This window comes from Leptonotus elevatus, chromosome 18, assembly GCF_054856555.1.
Source record: "Leptonotus elevatus isolate MCC_2025b chromosome 18, RoL_Lele_1.0, whole genome shotgun sequence".
NCBI classification, from domain to species: Eukaryota; Metazoa; Chordata; class Actinopteri; order Syngnathiformes; family Syngnathidae; genus Leptonotus; species Leptonotus elevatus.
In genome coordinates, this window is record NC_141256.1 from 9238975 (window position 1) to 9260239 (window position 21265).

Sequence of the window (21265 nt, forward strand, 5' to 3'; positions counted from 1 at the left end):
TTAGAAGCTGCATCAAAGCCTTCTGTATGCACTTGCATTAAAAAAAAAAAACAACAACATATAAATATGTTTTTGGGAGTGAAGGACAAAGTATTTAAAAACTGTATTTACACGTTTTTGGCTTTGAACAAGCTAAAAAAAACAAAACATGTTCGAGCCCTAATATTTAGTAGTATCGATTCTCGCGATGGAGGGCCAGTACCAGTATCGCCTGCCCTCTTGTGGCTGTAAATCTCAATCACAGCCACCCCCCCACCTCGTTGTCACACTTGTGATTGTTTTCCGTGCCAGGTTTGCCGCGTGGCCTACGAGATCATGCAGACCCTCCACCCGGACGCCTCGTCCTTCTTCTACTCCCTGGACGACATCTACTACTTCGGAGGCCAGAACGCCCACAACCAGATCGCCGTGTACCCCCACCAGCCGCGCAACGGCGAGGACATCCCGCTGGAGCCCGGCGACGTGATCGGCGTGGCCGGCAACCACTGGGACGGATACTCCAAGGGCATCAACCGCAAACTGGGCCGCACCGGCCTCTACCCTTCCTACAAGGTCAAAGAGAAGATCGAGACGGTCAAGTACCCGACGTACCCCGAGGCCGACAAACTGCTGGAATCCCACAAGAAATGAACGGATGGAAAAGTATCCAAATATGATCAAAAATATGAGAAGATGAGGATGAGAAAGCCGTAGACTCCGGTTTCCAGGGAAGGAGGTCGCTTTTGTACAGAAGGAAGAAAGCCTGCATAGCACGCTAGATGAGACGAAAGGACCTGCACCCAAAGGTGACAGGACTGCACTCAGTGTATGTGTGTCTGTGTGTGTGTGTGTGAGCGAGCGAGCGTGTGTGTGTGTGCACTTGTCAGGTGAAAGAAGACTTGCACCACTACTACTCCCCTGCCTGATGCCTTCAAGCGGGGGTCTGTAGAGTCTGTAGATTTGAAATTTGAAAAAAAAAAATATCAGTGAAAATAAAAACTGTCCCGGGGCAGAAGAGCGGATCTTTACTGTAAAGACTGCCCATAACACGACCCTTCCCGCACCACCCACCACCACCCACCCCACCCCCAGTTTTAAAAACTGGACAAACAAGTGTTTTATTTAATTCTTTTCAGTAGTTTTGATTCTATATTTGCCTCTTTTTTTTTTTTACTGAATGTACTGTATCCTTGTTTTTGCCTCACTGCACTCCATGTAATTCCTCCATCTCGTCCCACGTGCAATTCATTTTAATATACCACCGTGTGCTTTTAATTCCTTTTTAACGGTCTTAATTTTTTAAGCGTGCTGCTTGTGCGTTGTGTACTGTATCACGTGTGAGTGTGTGTGTGAGAGAGAGAGAGAGAGAGAGAGACCGCGTGTGTTTGCGCCATGTTAGCAACCTGCCTGGTGCCTGCTTCTTTTTCGCCGCCTCCAGACTCAATTGTGTTTGTGTGCCTGGCAGCGATGCGGGGGTGAGGGTCGGGGGCGGGGGTTGCGCGTGTGTGCGTTTGTGTTGTGGGGCCACTTTGGACAATGGGGAAGTTGGGTCGTCCCTCCCCCCCTACCCCCCCATGTGAACAATGTTCAGATTATTAGGATGATGCACATCGACACGCTCGCCAAATGAAGCACTCCACGGCTGTCTTCTGTTTTTATGGCCATCTTTTTTTTTTTACGTTACTCTTTTAAAACTAAACGAGGGCAAATATGTTTAAAAAAATTATTGCTATGTGTTCTCCAAAGCCATCATTTCATGACTTATGTTCCTGGGCATTGTCTTTGATGACCACACATCAAATAAACTTGAGAAACCAACGCAGGTTTTCTGTTTCACTTGTTGGAAGAAGAAAAAAAAATCGATCTATTTGGTCATCTATACTTTGGGTGAATTATGTTTTTTTTCATGCTGTCGTCTTTCCCAGGTAAAATGTTGCTTTTTTTTCAGTCCTCCAATTTGGAGTTCCAAAGTCTGACCTCATCTGCACATAAGAAAGACTTGAGGTGGGTACACAGCATTTACATTCACAAAAGTCCTGCTCTATTTCTTGTTGTTGTGCCAATCTTATCACGTGATTGGAAATTGGGGCCGCTCATGCAATTTCTAGCAATTTTTAAAGGTCATAAAGTGACTTGAGTATCTTTAACTGTTAATTGTTTGATTGATTATTATGTCCATCCTAAATGTTTACCTGTTAAAACAGGGGGGTCAAACTTATTTTTGTCCTATTTGTTTTACCTTCATGGATAATTAGGTTTTTTTTCAACTATTACTCTTATTTTTAAAGGGAGACATAAAATGATGCAATGGGCCTGGAGTTTGACACCATGTGTAAAAAAATAAATAAATAAAAATAGAATAAAAAATAATAAATAGAGAGCCTAGACAAGAATTGGGTAATTGTGCAAATTAATTAAAAATAATAGTTTTTTAATTATCATTATTAATATTATTATTTATTATATTTTATAATTAATAAATTGTATTAAAAAATTATAAATAATGTATTAATTAAAATTAAAATTTACAAAACTAATTGTCCTTTTATTGAACCTCAACGTAAAGATACTGTGTCTATTATTTTGCGCCATCTAGTGGTGAACTAAACCCCACTATTGATTCCAATATAAAAAAAAAAAAAGTTATATCACATTAATTTACTTTATGTATATATATATATATATATATATATATATATATATATATATATATATATATATATATATATATATATATATAATCATAGGTCTAGTAATTACTAATTACACTATAGCCTAGTTTGCGTCGCACCTTACAGGAGGCTGACATATTTCGCCGCCATCTTTCTGCTGCGGATATTTCGCGAACGGCGTTAGCCTCTGGACGCTAACCTTTCTCTTTTGGGGCCTGCAGGTGATCGTCGCTAACGCCGAGGCCCGTGGTTCGGCCTCTCGCCGCTTTTACTAGCTTCTCTTGTTAGCCGCTCCAGCCAGTTCTTGCTAGCCGCTCACGTTCCAACCTAAATTCCTATTTTAGTCCCGAAAATACAAATTGTTTTTTTTTTACAGTGTAGCGTAGACACATTTCTTCCAAAAGTCACCCATTTCAGCTTATGCCTCCTTTTATATCATATCAGGTTGTTTCATGAATGAGGTTTTTTTTTCAGTTGTAAGCCCCAAAAATAAAATAAAACTTCACTTTTGACGTGCATATCAAATCGGCTCATGACATTCATGTCTGAGTCACACTCCCGCTCTTATCTACTGGCCTACTTCCTGCTTCCAACACTTCTGACTCCCTTCTAATCTCTTTGTCTTATTTATGTGATGTCTTGTTGCGTTCTCACTCGGGGGGCTCGGGGAGCTTCAGCAGCGATCGCGCTTTAATTTCGCTATCCGCACGCTTCATTGAATACTCATAAAGAAAAGCTCGCCGCGGAAGGTTTTTCTGCACGGGCGAGTAATAATAATTGTGTTTGGTTTTGTTTCCCCTGCTTGACAACAGTCCGCGGCCAATTTCCAGCATGTTGACCGCGGAGCGGTAATGCGCCGCACTGCATCAAGCGTCTCATTTGAAAAGGAGCCAGTCCCCACTTGGGCTTTACAAACGCACATGCTAACCGGAGGCCACTTTAATTAAAATGTGCTCATCGCTGTCACGCAGTCGTTTAAAGAGAGACGTTAGCTCACTTCATTATTCTCTTAATTGGCCGCGCAACATGATGGAGCCTGCGGATTTTTACCAGGCACCTTTTAACGTGTTCAATTTTTTTTGTGCGCTGGGAAACACGGCAGAGGTATTCGCGGGATCGCTAACCTTTTTGGGGTTTTTATGCTTTCGGTGAAGTTTTAAATCTATCCACATCGTCCAGTCGTGTCATGTTCGGTCGTACTAGCTAGCTTGCGCTAAGCTAACCATGGTGGATTTATCTGTCTTTGTCATAGGACGCCATCCGAGTCCAACAGCGAAGTAACAACAAAGGTGATGATACACGACCTAATGATGGACTTTATTGACAGTTTATTTTTATTTTTTTAAACCGTTTAATATAATTTTTATTTGCAGGCTAAATATACCCGTACAAATGCTAGCATTTCCGGACATTTGTGTTTGAAACACACGGCAACATGCTGATTCATTCCAACTCGAATGTGAAAAAAATATTCTTGAATCTTGGCCGCACCGTCGCACCCCAGACCATCAATCTTGTAAGAGACAGCCGGTTTAATCTCGAACGACTCATGCAAAAATAGTAGCGGAAGTAAAACTGATTCTCATAGCTCCCTCCGACGTGGCACTGGCTGGAGTTACCATCAAGTGTCACCTTTGTGCAAAGGTAGATAGTAACAAGTTCATCATTCTGCCATCGGCCTTAAATCAACTCGGCTGTCGGTCTTCCCCGCTTGACATTTATCAGATGAACATTGGAAACCTCCTGCGAATAAACTGGGCACTGTAAACGTAATTCCTGGCGAGGCGTGGGCACACTGCAGCCGGGGAGCTACAAAGGGGTAGGGGGGGTGGTTTGGGGGGAGCTTTGATGGCATCCCTGTTGGGAAGACGACGAGTCACACGAGGACTTGAGTTTGCATTCGATAGGGTCTATAAAACGCTGTTTGCTGGCCAGCATTTTTAAACATACACTTGTGTGCTTTGCACAAATAACACTCGTGTGTGTGTGTGTGTAATTTTATGAGGGGTGTGCGCACCAACTGTGTGCTGAATGACAGCTTCATGAAAAGCGCAGATGCTCTAAATTCCTCTCCGATGAGACGATCTCTTTCTTTGCACTGACAATGGACTTTGTGTATTTTCTTTCCTACAAAATGATCTATCACCTGGATTTTTTTTCTATTTGATTCGATTTTTTTTTCTATTTGATTCGATTTTTTTTTTCTATTTGATTCGATTTTTTTTCTTCTATTTGATTCGATTTTTTTTACTTACTTTTGACAGATGGGCAACCAATTGGAGTCCAGAACTGTGTCATTCTAAAAAAGGCTAAAACCTCCGATGAACTGTTACTTTATTAAAATGAAAGAAAAGTGAACTCAGATCTGTTGATTGCTGTATCATATAACACATGAAATAACCCCTGATAGGAAAAAGAAGGTTCCCCATTGGGCTTTAGACAATAATATCTCAAATTAGCTGTGTAGTTGATAATTGTTGTGCGTAACAACAAACTGACCGACTGTCAGTGTTGGGAACGTTACTTTATAAAATCATTCAAATGTAAAAGTTAAAGCGTTAACTGATTAAATAATCACAAGAAATGATCGCATTAATCATGAATTAACGCAGATTTACTATTACTAACGATTACTATTAATTTTTACCATATATCATCCTTTAGCCTGACAGCAGATGATAATTGCTTGCATTAAAGTAAAGCATTGAATAAATGCTTGCGTATCACATTTAGAATATTTGTTCATCTCAAAATATCGGGGTCATTTTTTTTCCATTTTAAAACATGCAAGTAATTAACTGATTAGAAAAAGAGGAGGATGAGCGTGTGCAGTCGATCCCAAAATGTTGAAGACCTCCTCATAACATTAAATGTCAAAAGAATTAACACATAACCGGTGGTCTTCAAATTTGGCAGGAATTTTTTTTTGATAAAAAGCCTTTGTTATCATGCGATTAATCGTGATTAATCAAAATTCTAAGATGTGATTAATCTGATTAAAAAATGTTATCGTTTGACAGCTCTAATATATATACTGTAAAATGGTGTATACTTTTTGCACGATATTCTGACAAGATTCATCATCAAGAGTGTGTGTTTTTTTTAAACAATATATAATCTAATGTTGTGAAGACGAGACTGCAAACCAACAAATTGAACAATTTGGCAAACATTCAGTCATATCCTTGTTTATGTTTCCGTGCTTGGACTCCATCTTGGCAGATGAGCGTGTGAGCGTGTGTATTAAATAAGGTCCTGTGTTTGTTGCTGTTTCTTTTTTTAATGTTCGCCCACTCAATTTGCTGTGCTTTTATTTTCAATCTCCCACATCCTCGTGAGACTTCCAAACTCTGCATGAGTGTTGTTGTGTCACCCAATTGTACGCAATTAACTTCCCACATGCAGCCCACCAGTGCACTTCGCCCTCACCTCCTCCACAGGACTTTGGTCTTGATGATTATGCAGATGACGGCAATCGCTTGGGTGAGTTTGATGTTTTAAACATGACCGCAATTTGCTCATAAGGAGAGTCGACTGAATCAATAATAATGAAAGTGATGTCAAGTTTCAAACTTAGGGGTTTTGTAGTGTCCACATCTCAAAAGTATTGTGATTCATGATAGTTGTAGCAAAATAAATTGTGAAGTCCACAAAACCATTTTGCTTGTGAATTTACAGAAAAATCTGGAGAAGCTTTATTTTGCAACAAGATAATGAGTCAAAACACAACAAAGGACTTCATCGGGAAGGGGGGGGAGTTCTTAGACTGCCCAAGTCAATAACCTGACCATAACCCAATGGAGCATGCATTTTATATCCAACCCCCCAGAAACAAACAAGAACTGAAAGAGGCTTTAGCGAAGGCCTGAAAAATCATTTCAAATGAAGAATTTGGTGAAGTCAATATGTTGCAAACAAAATGTAAAATTGTATTCACTTTAGTTAATTTAATACTGTCCCTTCCGATACCTTTGATCACTTGAAAAGCGGGTGGCTTCAAAGAAAAAGTGCTCTTGTCGTAAGTTGTTAAAAACATCTAGATGTAAATACCACGAAATAAAAAGTGGAATTCTGAACATTTGTCCAATGTTGTCAACACGTATTAGGCTACTAGTTATCAACGTAGCATTAGTTGTTTAGCATGTAAATATAAGACGACAATGAAAGTCTGATGGTTTTAACATGAATTTGAATGTGATTAGTTAATTCTGAACATGCAATCTAAAAACGGGTAAAAAAAAAATAATTGTCAAAAATGGACCAACCCAACTTAGTTCAAATTAATAACCCAAAAAACACTGCATATATTGGGTTGATTTGTGTGTTATTAATTTAATTTGACTCAACTTTTTTGGTTAAATTACTCAAAAAGTTGGGTCGGTTCATTTTTGACTCAATTCAATTGGGTTATTAAATTAACCCAAAAAGTTGGTTCACATGAATAACTCCGAAAACAGCCCAAAAAAATTGGCTTGCTTTGTGGGCTGTTAAATTAATTTCATCCAACATTTTGGGTTAATCAATTCACCCAATTCAATTGGGTTATTAAAACAACCCAAAAGGTTGGGTCACATGAATAACTCCGAAAACAACCCAAAAAAATTGGCTTGCTTTGTGGGCTGTTAACTTAATTTCATCCAACATTTTGGGTTAATCAATTCACCCAATTCGATTGGGTTATTAAAACAACCCAAAAGGTTGGGTCACATGAATAACTCCGAAAACAACCCAAAAAATTGGGTTGCTTTGTGGGCTGTTAAATTAATTTCATCCAACATTTTGGGTTAATCAATTCACCCAATTCGATTGGGTTATTAAAACAACCCAAAAGTTTGGGTCACATGAATAACTCCGAAAACAACCCAAAAAATTGGGTTGCTTTGTGGGCTGTTAAATTAATTTCATCCAACATTTTGGGTTAATCAATTCACCCAATTCAATTGGGTTATTAAAACAACCCAAAAGGTTGGGTCACATGAATAACCCACAAAACAAAAATTGGGTTACTTTGTGGGTTATTAATTTAAATAGACCCAAGATTTTGGGTTAAATGACTCAAAAAGTTGGCTCATTTTTGACCCGCCTGCTTTTAGAGAGCAGCTACATCACTCAGTTGTTAGTTGCTTTTTGTCGTCACTTGTGTTGTAGAGATAACAGGTCATATGTTAGTTTTTTCCTTGTTTCCTCCTTTTTTTTATCACAAAAGCTTGGCAATTGATCAGGGGGTGTGTAGACTTTTTATATCCCCCCGTATGTTATAGTCCCATAAACGTCCTTTTGCGACGTGAAGCCGTCAGCCAGGCGATGGCGAATCTTCCGCCGCTCCTCCCCCCCGTCGTCGCCTGCCAGCAGGCTTGCTGCCTGCCGTGATGACCATTAGTGTCTGGCTGCGGCTGCGGGAGATAACGGGTGATTTAGGGGCCTGTACCTTGACACAGCCAGAGAGAAATAACCAGCTGCTGCTTATCTCACTCTTCGCCATCCTCCACTCACTTTTACATTAGGCTCACCTATTCAGAGCCATCTGTCTTGCCGCTCAGGCTTCGATAAAACCGCTTCCAGAAGAGAGGCGTCGCTTATACCGTCTTGACTGTTTCGGGGAGGCGGCGGCGCCAGCGGAATGCTTTCTCCGCACTTAATAAGAGCCCGGGGGCGACACAATGGGGGCTCGACCACAGGGGCCGCACTCACAAAGCCGCCGCACCTGATGGTGAGTGTTCTGACACCATCCCTGGGCTAATGGCAAATCAATGGTTTCGCTGAAATGAACGTTGTGGGGTTATAATCCAAATGGGTTGTGGGACATAAACCCCCGCACCGCTACATCTCATAAAGCGCTGCAGACTTTTATCATTTATCACCAAAGAGAAAAAAATAGTGCGTCTTTGAGGCACACCAATATTATTCATGTCGACCGTCTCAATTCTCATACGTTGTTTTATAAACGGATGGTGAATACGACAAAATATCGTGCGGCCTTCGGGAAATAGTTGGTTGTGCATATTTCAGGTAAAAAACGTATCTAAATGGCCTGTTGAAAAAACAGAAGATTTAGTCCAAGAAGGAGTTATAATTGAGTATAATCACCGTAGTGGTGATTTTCCTTCAGTCTTCCTCTGCTCTGTAATTATCGTGGCTCGGCGTGATGTCGGAATGGCCGACACTCCACATTCTCTTCTGTCTGGACACATATAGCGAACGTGGACGAGACGGGTGTCCTTTCTTGTTTGTCTCCTAAGGGCAGAAGCAATTTGCTCTTCTGCGCACGGTGGGATAAAAAAAGCTCCTGATTGCAGATTACGACCCGAGTCTTTAAGTGCATGCGGCCATTGCGAAGCTGCGCTCGATGGAAATGCCTCCTTCTAGTCTGGGTGACCCTTGACCTCGGCAATCAATCTGGATGGGAGTCCAGGGTGGTTTTACCCAGGAGACTACTGGGAAGTAGGAATAGGCGGTACGAACGCAAAGCTTTACATTTGAATGGGAACAAAAAAAAGTGACCATGAAAATAAGTCATGCACATTTTTGGGGGGTTGTATTGACGTGATCACTTCGAGGTTCTGGGTTCTATTTATGTGGACTGTAGATTTTCTCCCAAATGTTATGGCTTTTACTCCTACATTTCAACAACATAAAAGCAGGGAAGAGAGAACCCGCTTGTCCAGACGGAACGATTCCTGGAACGAGGAGAAGATGGTATACCTGTCGATTTTTATTTATTGTGAGGATGTGGAAGACGCATAAATTAATGGAATTCTGATCATTGGTGTTCTGCTGTTTGATGAAGAAGCGCAAAGTTTGCTCTGAAATGGGTCGCGTTTGATGGGCTATGACAGTCGCAGGTTGAATGAGACTTCTGCGACACCAACGTGGGAGATGTTGACTGCTTCAAAGAACTGATCGTAAATTTGGGTAAGCGATGTCCATTGACAGTTCCATTGAAAGACTCAAGGCTGATTGACAGTTTTGGGTGTCTGCTCGGTGCAATTTCCCGTATTTCTTAGAAAAGAACTCTGAGGCTGTGTCCGAATGTCCCCGTTGGTTGTATCTCGATATTTCTGGAGTTTTTCCAGAGATTAGAAACGTTGTACCGTGATGTTTTTTCTTCTTTGAATTCTTCTCAGCAAGTCAGTGTGCCGTCACTGGTGAGCTATTTTTAGAACAGACCCCAGTTTACACGCTGCCACAGTAAGGCCGCCAGAAAGTGTCGTTTTTTTTTTTACAGAGCGTAGCTATTTCCATTTGTTAGACAAAAAGCACTGACCAAGTAAAGCACTCCGAGCTAAATCTCGATAAAACATCACTCATTTCTCTAAAGTTTTTTTTTTTTTAGTGCTTCTGTTCGTCATCCTGTCTTTTCAAGGTGCTCCTCCTCAAGTCGTTATGGTTGATAACCGTGTTTTTCCCTTTTTGTTAGATTACCAACACTTTGGTTTGCCTTGTCATTGACTTGACCCTACCCGCTTCATTGTGATGTCCGCTCCGATGCACCTTTGTGAGTATTGTTATCTTCGATGGCCTGGAAAAATGTGATCTTACCTTTTTTTTTTCTTTTTTTTTTTATTGCTCCCTTTCATCCGTCTGTTATCTGGGGCCCGCTTGTTTGTGCACAGAGTGTGTTTATGTGCCGTGTTTTGTGCTTTTCTCACCGACCTTGTTGATGCTGCCTTGCTGATCAATAAGAACATCTGCTCCCTTTGTGGCGATTGTCAAAAGGACATACAGCGTCGACATGTATTTGTGATGTATTCTCGCGGCGTTGCATTTCCCAGTAATGGTTGTTATGAAGCATTGTTGCTTTATTAATTGCTACTTTCAGTGTGTGTTAAGGACTCAGGGTATTAAATCGAAATGTTTGCACACGCATGGCGCTTAATACTTTCTGTTCTCCCTCGCCCATTCAAATTGATGACACCTCCCCGCGTGCCCTTGTGGGCCCCCGCTCAGCATGGGGGCGGGTTGAAATTATGAGCAGATATTTATTAGCATGAGTGAGCACGTTGTTAATCATGCGCACAGTGAGGGGGCCGTTTGTTTTCATGTGTTTAGCAGGTAAGAAAAAAAAAATCAGCACAGATGTTGAGATGACGTGATACCAATAACAAATTAAACAGGTGACCACGTCTCCTTTTTCCTCACAATGTTTGACATTTTTTTGCATACCTACATTTGCCTGCCTAGCGTATCTTTGACTAGATTAAGAATCAGAATCAGAATAATCTTTGTTGGCCATATAAGAATTTGTCTCTGGTAGTAGACGGGTCTTGTGTACGTGTGTTATTTCTATTTATATATTAGAATACACAGCCCAGAACTTGAGCTCACTGTTTGTGCTCTGTGCTGTGAAAACGGAGGGTGTGGGTTCAATCCTGGTTCATCGCATTAAAAAGAAGAAAGGAAGGAAGAAAGGAAGAAAAGGGGGGATAGGTCAATTGTGGGAGCAAAAAAACGTTGGTGGAAGAGGTGTTGACCAGGATGTGGAAGGTCAGAGAGAATTTGACAAATGTTAATTTTGTCAACAAAAATAATTTTGTCAACACATTTTTCACCGGACTAAAATTAGACTAGACTAAAACTCTCATTAATAAACAATAACAGGGACTAAATCAGTATGCATTTTCGTCGACTAATGAAGATGAGACGAAAATGTACTTCACTTAATAAAAATTGGACTAAAATCTTTGGACATTTTATTTTATGAACAAAAACGAGATGAAAATGATATGATACTTGCCAAATCTTGTCTCTGCTAAAGTGTCACTGGGACACTGTCATGTGACACAGCCCCGTTCAAATCTGAAGCTAGCGAGTGCAACACGTTCCAATAATAATGTTAATCCGACTGCTAACTAATGCTGGCTATTTTACTAGCTCATAGCATGGAGCCATAATAGCCACTTGTTGTTATACTGTAATTGTGTGTCAAGTTGTTTTTTTTAATCAAAAAGATGAGAGACATTTTTATGTGAAATAGTTTTAGTTCAACATAATCTGCTGACAAAAAAAATACAGGGGTGAAAAGATTGTCCTGACTAAAACGTTGACAGTTTTTGTTGACTAAAACGAGACAAATAAAATTGTTTTCTTGAACTAAAATAAAGACTAAAATGCTAAATTTATAGTCGACTAAAAATGGACTAAATAAGGGACTAACAAGCGGGATTAAAACGACTAAAATTGAGACTAAATAAAAAAAATGGCGGATAAATTTAACTCTAACTGTGACTCTTGTTTACAACGACGTCATTGTCTCAGCAGCTAGCTAATGGCTAACAACACCAAGTATGGTTGAATGCGGACGTTACAAACCTCCACAAAACTCTTAAAAGTCGGCACAGTCAATTATCAAACACATACTCCAGTTGTCTGCATTAATACTGATGCCGTTCATTTTGGACCGGTGCTGAGCCTGCACAGCGTGAGATTCAAGAAGCTAATCAGGGAGCTAATGAGTTCTCTCCACCTACACCAATAGGAGGGCCTTCTTTGTGGCTGTGGCAGCTCGAGCAGGCCGCCTGCAGATTGAGATAGGAACGTGCTATTTGACAGGTCAACCTTCAATCATGGAGCTAATGAAGCTGCTGAGCAGGCATATCACTCTTACAATTACATTGGATACAACGAATTGCTGGCTGACTAGCACAAAGTTTGGCAAGGTTTTTTTGTCTGCACACAGATAGCGCTTTATTTGAAGCAGATATAACAATTTGGTTGTTTGTTTAAAACATCGCTTCAGCTCTCCAAACCGACCCAAATTTGGTATTTAACAGTCATTACAAATTCACCCCATTTTTTTTTTTATCAGTTATTATTAGCTCCAGTGTTAACCTTCTAAAACTCAATACAGTGATAAAAAGTGTTTGAGGGAGAGTTAATTTTTTTCAAGGTCATGTTTGTAAATGAGAATTATTTCTCAAATATTTTTACCTGATTAAATAAATAAATAAATATATAAATTCTACCACAGTTTACTCTCTTTAGAGTTATTTAACCTGTAGTGTTAAATTCTATTAACACTGTACAGTGTTAGCCAGTGTGTTTTTTTTTTTTTTTTACTCTGTTTTGAGTTAATTTTACACTGAAATTGTAACACTTCAAAAATAATTACTTTAACACCAATTCTGATAAGGACTAAATCCACACTCTTAAAAACAGTTAACCCAACTATGGGTAAAAAATGGACCGATCCTCTACTTGGGTCAAGTTGACCCAAACTTTGGGTCAAGAAATGGGTCTTTTAATGTAAAACAACTCATAAATATTGGTCAGATCCTTTACTTGGGTCAAATAATTGGGTCATTTTGTATAAAACAACCCAAAAAGTTGAGTCAAACTGACCCATAAAGTGGATCGGTCCATTTTTGATCCATAATTGGGTTACTTTTGACCCAACTGTTTTTAGAGCGCACTCGGACACCGTGTTCAATTTAACTCTTTAAGTGTTGCATTAACACTGCAAAATTTGCTGTGTATAGGCCTATGTCTGTAAGTGGAAGGAAAATCGTGAAAAGTGGAAATGTTTTCCCCCTGACTAGTCCAAGCTGCTTTGTGTTGCCTGTGGGCGAGAACAAGACAGCGAAGCAGGCCTCATCCGAGATGAATAATGCACCATTCAAAGTCCCCACGACTGATCCGAGCCCCCGAGAGCCCCGGGGTACGTCGCTACCTCCATGTAAAAGCTTTTCGCCGCTGTGCCTCGTGGCCTGAAAATCATGTTCAAAGCTCACAGCGTGGAACTAAAATCCTCCATCAAGTCGTCCCGAAAGAGTTCGCTGCGAATCGGTGGGCCGGCCGCACACATGGGCGTCGTGATCAATATTCCTGGGAGTGCTCGTCAAGGCTCCGCCGAGATAAGGTAAAGACAGATCTTTATCCAGAGTGTATATGTGTTTGTCAAAGCAGAAGAAAGAAAAGATGGAGAGTGTTCAACACCGACTCAGACTTTATAGGAGACAAATGGAGGCGAATGCACAGTGAATAATTTACACAGGCCAAAGATAACACGAGGAGGGAAAAAACAAAACATTGTTGTCAACTTTCTGGAGAATCCTGGAAACAAAGGGCGCAGGAGTGAGTCGATGATACACGACACGCAGGTCTTCCCGTTAATCGAGTGCCGGTGCCATTATGCGCCGCGCGATTCATAACAGGTTCATCAGCATTAATATTTCATTGCTAAGTTCATTTTCTTTCATTTGAACAGAGTGAGACTGGGAATTATGTCATTCAAACGTGATCACACGCGTGCATAATTTACACGTTCGTGCTGCGGTTTATTTATTTTTTTACCCTGCAGCTGAAATTGTGATGCATTTTTTATATGCAAGCACAATACCTAAATTCAATTATGACAAACTCGTCAAAGTGTTTTTGTTTCTAATTCTGTATAATTTCTTATTTACAATAAAGCTATGAATTATTAAGTGCAAATATAAGACGAATAAAACACTAGCAGCACCCCATGATAATGAATGTATATTTTATTCACAGTTCAAAAGTTCATAATGCAGAGAATTTGAGAGTTTGATGTTTGAAGTTGTAAATCATTACAAAGTGAGATCTGAAAGCACAGCGCCGCTCATTTTCAAATGATTAAAAATGCATGTTTGCAAAGTCGATGAACATTACCAAACAAGCAGTCGCTTGACCGACAATAATTGCTCATGCTTTGAAATTCAATTCATTGGAAGCTTTTTCTCATTGATTCACCAAATATGCGATATGTCAGGAAATGTCCACGATGATCTTGTTCATGACGTCTTTGAGACAACCCTTAAGTTTGGGTAGCTGACTGGTTTCATCCAGTTCATTGATCATTTTGCATAGCAGTGGAATTTAACTGTTTTTCTTTTGAAAACTTACTAAAGGAGCCATCAAGGAAAGAACATTACTGGTCCAAGCTTGGATCCCTGTGGGACACCATGGCTAACTTCAAGGCGACACAAAGTGAAAAACGTTTCATTTCAGACGTCACGTCAGAAAGCAGGGTGATTTAACCCTATAAAGCCAAACGTATCATGTTAAATACAAGACATTTGGAGCCCTCTATTTCATGAGTATATATTTTTTTTCTCATTAAAACCATGACGTATATGATCTGACATATGCATTGCACGGAGAATCCATTAGAGGGCAGTATAACCCAGCTGATGGCTTTTCCAGCGACCTTGCAAGATTGAGAAAGGTGAGACACCTACCTATACTTAGCGGAAAATGTTCTTTCTGATTTTTGGAAATACTAGTATGTTTGATATGTCTGTTTATCATATTTAATTTTTTTTATACATTTATGAATTTAAAGCATTGTGACCGGATGTATCAAATATGACACAAATCAAAAGTCATATATGGAAGTTGATTTTCATTTTTTTCCCCCTTTAAAAAAAAAAAGACCAATACATAATACTCTACAAATAATCCAAATTTTCTCATGTATTTCATAGTTCAGGCTTTATAGAGTTTTAATGCTTATTTGCATGTAATGACATTAGGACAAACTTTACAAAAAGGTCACAATATCTTAAAATTTGAGACTACTACTTCTCGTTCCATGTTTACTTCCTGTACAGCTGCTATGCAGCACTTCCAAATATGGGCACGCTCTCAGCCGGGCGCCATTGTCGTCCTTCTATGCTACCATGTGACCCTTACAAAATGGGGTCGATGTCAAACAGAAAACGGAAACAAAGCTGATGTGGGAAAACAAGGAAGTCGGAAGTCCCGCCTCCACCATGGCATATACCCCATTGTCAAGTGCAGTGTGAAAAGGACATTTCTGCAGATATGCTAATCACTCAACCAATGTGCCTTCACAGCAACTTAATTCCCTTAAAGTTAATCTTTTTTTTTTCTTTCTTTACTTTTAATCTCACAATTTTTTTTTTTTTTTATATAATTACTTTTCCCCTGTAATAGTAGGACTTTTTTTTCATAGCCATCCATTTTCTTTACTGCTTATCTTCACAAGGGTGAAGTGAGATAACGAGTACAAAAGGTATAGAAAGTGGATGGATATTACAAAAAAACAATACCGTAGTGGCACACTAAACTGCCAACGTGGCAACTGATTGTCTGCCATCCAAACTTATGGATTCCTCAAAGTGCCGCTCGTCATCGTTACGGTGAGAGCAAACAATAACTTTCGCCACTTTGTTGCCCAGTCGACTTTCATCCGCCTCTCCGTATCCATTGCAAGCATTACTGTTGCAGGCCCTTGGCAATTCTGAATGAAAGTTTAATGTGCTAAAATGACGCAGAAACTCCTTGAGCTGCATGTAATGGCCTCTGCAGACTTGTCTCAGTATTTATACCGACGAGACTAAATGAATAAAAATGTCCGATGCACACAAATAACACCAATTTTAAAAAAGGGTTTTGCATAATTTAACATCCATATAATTAATTGAACCACCCGTATGTCGTTTGATTTGCATAGTAGACGATAGAACCAGAAATGAAACATGATTGTTACATGATAAATATGTCCTGGTAGTATAATATAGAAAATCTGAATGTACACCAGAAAGTGAGTTTTTTAAAGTCATTGTAATGGAAATGTACCACAACAGGCTGTGACGTGATAAATTGCAGTATGGCAATCTGCCTCACTGTTGAGAGCTTCCAGGTTTGAATCTTTGGCCCACTCTTACTTTCAGAATTTCTTCAATTCACACTGGAGAGTTTTTGAGCATGAAAGGCCTTTTAAAGGTTATGCCACAGCATTTCAATCAGATTCAAGTCTGGCTTTAAACGAGGTCAGAAGATGATTTGCTGACATGGTTCTATCAATGACAGCAAGTCGTCCAAGTCCTGTAATCGCAAAGCAGCCCCGGACCATAACACAGTCCACCAACATGTTTGATGTTCGTTTTCTGTTACATTTATGCTAGACGTAATGCGAATACCTTCCAAAAAGTTTATCTTTCATTTTGTCAGTCCATAGAATATTCCTCTAAAAGTCTTGAGAATCATTAACTCATTCACTCCCAGCCATTTTCACTGAAGCAACCCCTTTCACTCCTGGCTCCACAGAATATTGTGTTCTATTGCTATAAAACATTTAGAGTCTCATTAGAGAAAGATTAGAGTCTCTTTTTTCATCAGATTTTTTTTTATTTCTATCTGTTTCCGTTTTGCAGCAATTAGCATTAGAATATGGCTAAGTTTCATCATTAATCACAAGTCTGTTGAAAACACTGAGGAAAAGAACTTTTTTGAAACATGGCCTTGGCTGATCTCTTATACTCTGCTGCCTCCTGCTGGCCGTTTCTTTGGTAATACCTACCATTACTTTAAGTGACCGCTTGATGTCAGAAGCTGTATCAAAGCCTTCTGTATTACTCTAGCATTTAAAAAAAAAAAAACATTAAAAAAAATTATAATAAAAAAGTATTCATACGTCTTTGGGGTTGAGTTAAGATGTGTTTTGCAAAATTAAGACAAAACTTTATTCTTTTTGGCCAGCTGCGGTTTTCGCATGGATGTCATTTTTGTCCAAACTTTTCCTCAATGTTAAATCATAAACACTTACCTTAACTGAGGCAAGGAAGGCCAGTTTACTGTAAATGTTGTCCTGGGTACCTTTTTGACCTCCTTGATGAGTCGTCGCTGTGCTCTTGTGGTCGTTTCTGTTGGCTGGCCAATCCTGGGAATGTTCAATGTGTTCTCTATTTGTGGATAATGAGACCTAAAGCTGTAGGAATGGATTTGTAGCCCTTTCCAGACCAGTTCAGGGTGAATTCCTGTCCTCTCACGTAACCCTAATGAGGACAAGAAAATGGATGGATAGACTATCTCTGCCTCCATTACTTGCAATTGGAAACGTCTGAACCAAATTGCAGACCTTATAGGCTCCACTTTATGTAATAAAGTAACCAACAATAGCGCCAAATCCTTCACTACTACGAAGAGTTCCCTTCCACGTATCAAGCACGGGGCAATTTCTGAAAGATGAAGCTGTTGTGCGTTTCTTATTTTGTCAAGCTTGCAGCAAAACATTTCACAACGCGATCGTTTCCGTGTAAAGGTCACAGATGACAAGTTTGCCCAACTTCAAATAAAAGCCAGGATGTAAATGCGAATTGTAGCAGTTTCTGTTCACAGCACAGCGTGTGAATCATAGATCATCTTGAAAGGTTAGTGTACAAGCTGCGTTATTAGCATATGTGTCGTCGGAGAGGCCCACACACGCACTTATAAAAGACTTGGTGAAAGGTTGTTTTTGTTTGATTAATAGTATACCCGCGGAGACCCTCATGAAACGCATTATCCGCACTCTGCTGCGGCTAATTTAATCGACCTTTTTTGTACTTAACTTCCATAGAATAAACAGCATTTTATCATTTGAACTCTCACATTTAATGCTTGTACTTTTCTGTATTTAACTTTGAATGGGTATCAACGTAAGATAAGCGAAGCGGAAGCCATCCACCTTGAAGCAACAATACAAAGTCATTTTATTTAATAGCGCCTTCAAAATCATTTCGCTTGCAATAAAGAAAAAAGTGTAGTGATCCCTGAAAAAAAAAGACTGATACTTTAAATCTACGTGTTCAGATGTTGGCCAACTTGCATTTTTGGGAGGGCCTTATTCTGTACCAAGTGCACAAAACAAGGTCCTTCAAGACATACTCACATGAGTTAGGTTGACCTCAAGCCAATCGAACACCTTTTAGATGAGCTAGAACAGAAATGGTTAAATGGCGTGCCTCAGGAGTCATGCGCAAGTACTTTTTCTATTTCCAGCTCTTTGCCATTTCTTGGCTTCCAAAATATCAATCGAACTCCACTGTTACCATGAAGTTCAATCTAATACAGCCAGGTACATTCTTACCGCCGAGGGACTGAAAAATAGCAATGAGCACATAATCTCATTGGCAGAAGTAAAATGATTATTGGATGTCACGCTGGATATATAATAACTTCATGCTCCTCTGGTACTCTGCTTTTTTTTCACAGTAAGAAGCAGAAAAGGACAACAAAATCTGGCAGCAGCAGGGACAAAATTCTGTTAGCGATTGGAAAAATCAATTTAAGGACAGAGGAAATCGTGCTAGAGGAGGTTCAACAGATTGTATCTGTGTGTGTGTGTGTGGCTGATTGTGAAGTAGATGCCGCTCACCTTGCCAAACTGATGTATACCTATCATTTTATTTGCCTACTTTGTCCCATTCTATCTATTTTTTGTTGTTTGTCTGCCTGTGGCCTTTGCGGCTACATTTTGTGACATCACCCACTGGCCAACTCAATTTTTGTAGTATATATGTATGTAAATATATATGTTGACTGACATTCTTATTAATATTACATTTGTGGAATAGGAGTTATGCAGCAAAATCCAGCTGATTTTATCCATATCAGGGGGCGGCCATTTTGCCACTTGCTGTCGGGTGAAGATGACATCACAGTTGCTCAGGCCTCCTCCGGCCATTTTGCCACTTGCTGTCGACCGAATATGACATCACAGTTGCTCAGGCCTCTTCCGGCCATTTTGCCACTTGCTGTCGACCGAAGATGACATCACAGTTGCTCAGGCCTCTTCCGGCCATTTTGCCACTTGCTGTCGACCGAAGATGACATCATAGTTGCTCAGGCCTCTTCCGGCCATTTTGCCACTTGCTGTTGACCGAAGATGACATCACAGTTGCTCAGGCCTCTTCCGGCCATTTTGCCACTTGCTGTCGACCGAAGATGACATCACAGTTGCTCAGGCCTCTTCCGGCCATTTTGCCACTTGCTGTCGACCGAAGATGACATCACAGTTGCTCAGGCCTCCTCCGGCCATTTTGCCACTTGCTGTCGACCGAAGATGACATCACAGTTGCTCAGGCCTCCTCCGGCCATTTTGCCACTTGCTGTCGACTGAAGATGACATCACAGTTGCTCAGGCCTTAGGTAACAACCAATCAAAGCTCAGTTTCAGAAAACAGTGATTGGTCGTTGCCTGAGTCTTGAGCAACTGTGATGTCATCTTTAGTCGACGGCAAAATGGCCGCTCCCTGAGATGGATAAAAACGGCTGGATTTTGCTACATAACTCATATTCCACAAATGTAATATTAATCAGAATTTCATTTTTAGACTAGTAAGGTCACATATATCATTGTCAAGAATTTCTTTTGGGGTGGGGTGGGGTGGTATTGATTTCCCCTTTAAGAGATGTAAGCACACACTTGCCTCGTCAGGGGCACTTTATTATTGAGTTGCTGTTTACATGACTTTATGTGGTTTGCACATGGGGTTTGTTTCAGGTGTTCAGCAAATGTAAACACAACAAACACAGTGGTGTTAGGTCATTTGAAAATACGTACAACACAACAGCATTAAAACGGACAATAAACATTCTGAATGCATCTCGAGCTATCACAGTGCACAGCATTTCTAAACGTGGCTTCACGATAAAAGGCACACTTGATGTTGCATGACAAGATGAGATTAAACAAAGCACTAGAATGTCAGTGACAACGTGCGTTTTAGGGTTTTCACACAGTCAAGTGGTGTTGAGTCGGATCAGCCTTTGTTTTCCGTTGTGTTTCCTTGGGTTCACGTGTCATCTTCTGCTCTTCATGCTGTCACTCAGCGTGAGAGGAGATGGAAGTTTCCACCTGGAGATAATCCCTCAAACACATGATGTCATGAAAAACCTGTCACATCTTTATTTTCCTCTCCGGGGCTCCGTCGTCGCTGTTTGACGTTGTAAAAGTGTCTCGCTTTGACACATGAATGTTGGCGGATTAAATGGACCATAACTTTGACAATGATTTGCTCTTGGTTCATTTTAACAGCCATCACATCTTATAATGGCCTTTTAACATAAAAAAAAAGAAAAAAGAAAAAAAGATGGATGAAGAAATCTAGAAAAGCAGTTAATTCTCCGACGTTGAGTGGGTTGTCAACGTTGATATAAGTGGATCTTTAAAGAAGACAATTTATGCGTTTTCTTTCTTCTTCACAATTCAAAACAGTTCCCAGGTGTTTTCAGAACGTATCTGAGACATGCTTTTGTCAAAGTACTGAAGAGGAGAGGCTGCATGTTCACTTCATAGGTATACACACATGTACGCCCGTGCGGCTACCCTCCATCCATCGTGTTTGACAGCCGCTCAGATGCTGCTCTACAATGACGTAGTCGTGGGGCCCGAGCAGGTGGCGATCCCCCTCCTTGCACGAACACCTGTCGTCTTCATTGTTTTTCCCATCCAATCATGTAAAACACACCTCACTCTTCTCCCCCCCTAATGATGCCTCCTCCCAGCATTTTCAGGCTCAACCAAGCAGGCTCCCAGGTGGCTCCGGGATCAGACTTGTGATGCTGCTTCACAGCTCATCAGTCCGAAAGAATGTGCTGATGAGATGTGTGTAATTTGTGAGTAATTTCACATCACAGTGATTTATCACACTGTGCTGTAGATTGAGACATAAACTTAAAGAAGAAGAAAAAACACAGTATTCCAATTAATATCGTGTTTGTGGAATATGAATTAAGCAGAAAAATCCACCTATTTTGATCCATTTCAGGGGCCATTTTATCACTTGCTGTCGACTGAAAATAACATCACAGTGTCAAAGGATTCAGGTAACGACCGTCACAGTTGACCTGTTTTCTGGGTTTGGTCA

General features: G+C 40.3%; 1 protein-coding gene across 1 annotated transcript in view; it reads left to right on the forward strand.

Annotated features, from left to right (window-relative positions):
• fut8b (fucosyltransferase 8b (alpha (1,6) fucosyltransferase)) overlaps positions 1–1797 on the forward strand; it is a 108354-nt gene extending 106557 nt beyond the window's left edge. The window contains exon 10 of the mRNA XM_086061768.1: positions 292–1797. Within this exon, the coding sequence (XP_085917894.1) occupies positions 292–630 (339 nt within the window). The 3' untranslated portion in view covers positions 631–1797. The remainder of the gene's footprint in view (positions 1–291) is intronic.
• Positions 1798–21265: the final 19468 nt, after the last annotated feature.